A 2991-nucleotide genomic window follows, 5' to 3' on the forward strand; every position below is an offset into this window, starting at 1 on the left:
GCTGGGTCGCCGGTGCCAGATGCCACTCTCATCCAAGTCTATCGGTCGGGAGTGTCCCACGGCCCTTCGAGGGAGGCCAGTTATGAGTACCCTTGTCGTTGGACGGACTTCCGACTCCGTGCGCTGACAAGAGCGGCAAGGTTCGATGGTGAGAAGTGTCAGAAGCCCGACACTTCATCTCAGGAGCAGCCTAAATCCAAGACTGCCCCAACACCTCCCTCTAGTCAAAGGCCAACCATTGGTTGGCAACCAACGACAAAAAAGGAGAAGTCTGCCGAAATAATCTCCGAGGGCGATGTCTGAAGGGTGACAAGTGCCCTTATAAGCACATTGACCGTGAATCATGTCGAATGTGGGAAGAGAAGGGGCAGTGTCGGTTCGGCGAGTCCTGTAAGTTCAAGACAGCAAGCCTTCACCGCGAGCGGGGGCCAGCACCGGCGAGAAGCCATCTGCTGGCGGGCGTCAGCGTGATCAGTTGAAGGCCATTTCCAACGATGGGGACTCGGGTCAGCACGACGTCGACATCGCAGAGGAAGAGATCCAGCGAATCTGGGCCATGACCGAGCACGTCGAGGACATTGGGTCCAATCATCGGCCGAGCGGTCCACTCCTCACTTTACGGTTCCCCGACGACTCTCCTCCACTACGTGTGCTTCTAGACAGTGGCGCCGTGCGGAACTACATCACCGTAGAGGAGGTGGAGTCTCGGGGGTGGCATATACTTCCCGAAGTGGCGATGGCTCGGCTCGCCGACAACAGCAAAATCCAACTTCGAGGGAAAACTCAGGTGGTGGTGTCTATTGGTGGTGGTACGCTCGAGATGACCTTCTATATTCTTCCTCGGAGGAACGGTGGTTCTTCGACTTCCATCGGCATCTTAGGGGTTCGCTCGATGTGCGACCTGGGTGTCTCCTTACAGTTTGGCGAAGTGGCAGGAGAGCGGCAGGTCGTCGTTAAACAGGTTCCACGAGGCCAACCTTCATCAACTATGAGAGACGAGAGCCTCTCCTCCGGCAAAGCCACAACTCCTACCAACAACTGTGATTTTCCGGACAGCCGACAGGTACGAGTTCTCGGCGAGTCCTTGACGGTTACTTCCAGTTGCGATGACGACGAGGAGGCCCTCTATTGCGTTGCCACTGACGACTCACCAGCATTCCCCTCTGACGCGAACGGTGGTGATTGGTCAACCACCAGCTCATCCGGGGAGAAAAATCATCTCGGTCCCAACTGGCGGTCAGTCAGAGCGGCACCTGACTACTCGGTAAGGCTCCGCCGTTTGGAAGACGGTGAGGTACGAGACTGTGAGGAACAGACCCACGCAGTGGAGGTGACGTGGGCCCTTGCACGGGCTCCTCTAAGTCGACACGCTCAATCGACAGTGTTTGATTACTCTCGCGCGCTGTACACTCGTCTAAACGCCGAGCAGAAGGCCACCTTCGACAGCGAGATCGCCAAATTTAAAAGTCGTGGCTGGTGGGAAGAGGCCGGTGATCCGGAAGCTCACGATGACAGTGATATTGCCATTCCGGAGGCAATAGCCTTTCCGGTCGTACAAGGTAGCAAGACCAGGCCATGCGTCGACATGCGAAGGGCCAACAGCACCTTTCCATCGAGCTCATACGCTGGGAGATCGTGCAGTGTTATTCTATCGCAATTGCGTCTCGCCATTGCTCAAGTCACCAGCAAGGCCAGAGAAAAAAGGGAACTCCCCAAGCTGTCAATGGCGACACTGGATGCGGAGACTGCCTTCTATCGAGTCCGGCTATCGGGTATCACTGCCCAGGTACGGAGCCTTGGGCGCCACTACAAGGTGCGTCGACTCCTCTTTGGACATCGAGCTGGACCAGCAATTCTGGAAGAGGCAATATCGGGGCTACTCACCGCCGCGATGGCTGAGGTACAGCCTGAGCAGTCGTCCGATCGGAGGGTCCCAGTTTACTGCTGGGCCTATGTGGATGACGTCACCATTCTTGGAGAATGCTCGTCCGTGAAGCGCCTCTACTCTTCTATCACTTCCATTGGAGCAACGTGGGGGTTTACCTTCTCGGAGCGAACAACCCATTGGGTATTCTTCAATGCAGACGGTTCGTCCAACAAGTTCGACGATTTTCGCCACCTCGGAGTCCGTTTCATCTGCGCACAAGGAGAAAGTGGGTGCAGAATGTGCCTACAATGTCTTCCTGCCACCCTGGTCTCGCGGAAACTGTCGGCCGGTGATGTCGTGACCAAACGTGAGGCATTTCGGTGGGCTGGTGCAGGTTATGACGTTCTCGGGCTGCACCCGGAGTGTGCTTTAGCGGCCGATCTGGTAAGGAGAGTCTCTGGGAAGTGGTCGCCTACCTCCTGGGACGAGAGGGTCACTATCAGCGAAGAGGATGCCCAGACCATCAACATCGCTTGTTCTCGGTTAGCAGAACGCAAGGAGCCCTGTCAGCACGAGATCGCATTCTGTGGCGCCACGCTTACTATCACAACTGATGCTTCCCCTTACGGTATGGGCTTCTTCCTCTCCATCGGTATCGCATCTGGGGGGCAGGTCGCCCTATATGGGAAGGCCAAGTGCTGGCGGGGTAGTCAGGTCTCATGGCATCAGAACCGACAAGAAGCATACTGCCTCGGCCTTTCTTTCGTGTTCTGCGACCCCCTCATACCCTACTCCCATGGTCTCCGGGTCAAATTCCTAACTGACTCTCGCACTGCCCTCTCTTGGATGCGGGGTGGTGAGAGGGTGACGAGTCGCTCTATCGAGCGAATTGCGATTTCAAGATTGTGTGACGCGGTGGCTGACCTGAAAGAGGTGTGGGCGCGACGCTATGATGTTCATCCAGTCGTTGACCATCTCCCAGGGGAACACAACTCGCAGGCTGACTCGCTCAGCCGTCTGGCCTTCTCCTGGCACATTCCTCAAGGGGTGATCTTTGACGGTAGGATCAAGGGGACTAGAGGCGCATCAGTTACGCGCAAGTCCTCTTCACCATCTCAGGCTTA

The 2991-nt window shown here is 56.4% G+C and overlaps 1 protein-coding gene across 1 annotated transcript in view; it reads right to left on the minus strand.

The window, feature by feature from the left end:
- Positions 1-2957: 2957 nt before the first annotated feature.
- Pmar_PMAR005971 (retrovirus polyprotein, putative) overlaps positions 2958-2991 on the minus strand; it is a gene marked incomplete at both ends in the record, with an annotated part of 2433 nt that continues 2399 nt past the window's right edge. Inside the window, one exon of the mRNA XM_002774348.1 lies at positions 2958-2991. This exon is cut by the window's right edge and continues 4 nt beyond it. Coding sequence (XP_002774394.1) covers positions 2958-2991 — 34 coding nt within the window.

Source organism: Perkinsus marinus (genome assembly GCF_000006405.1).
Source record: "Perkinsus marinus ATCC 50983 genomic scaffold scf_1104296958234, whole genome shotgun sequence".
Taxonomy (NCBI): Eukaryota; Perkinsozoa; order Perkinsida; family Perkinsidae; genus Perkinsus; species Perkinsus marinus.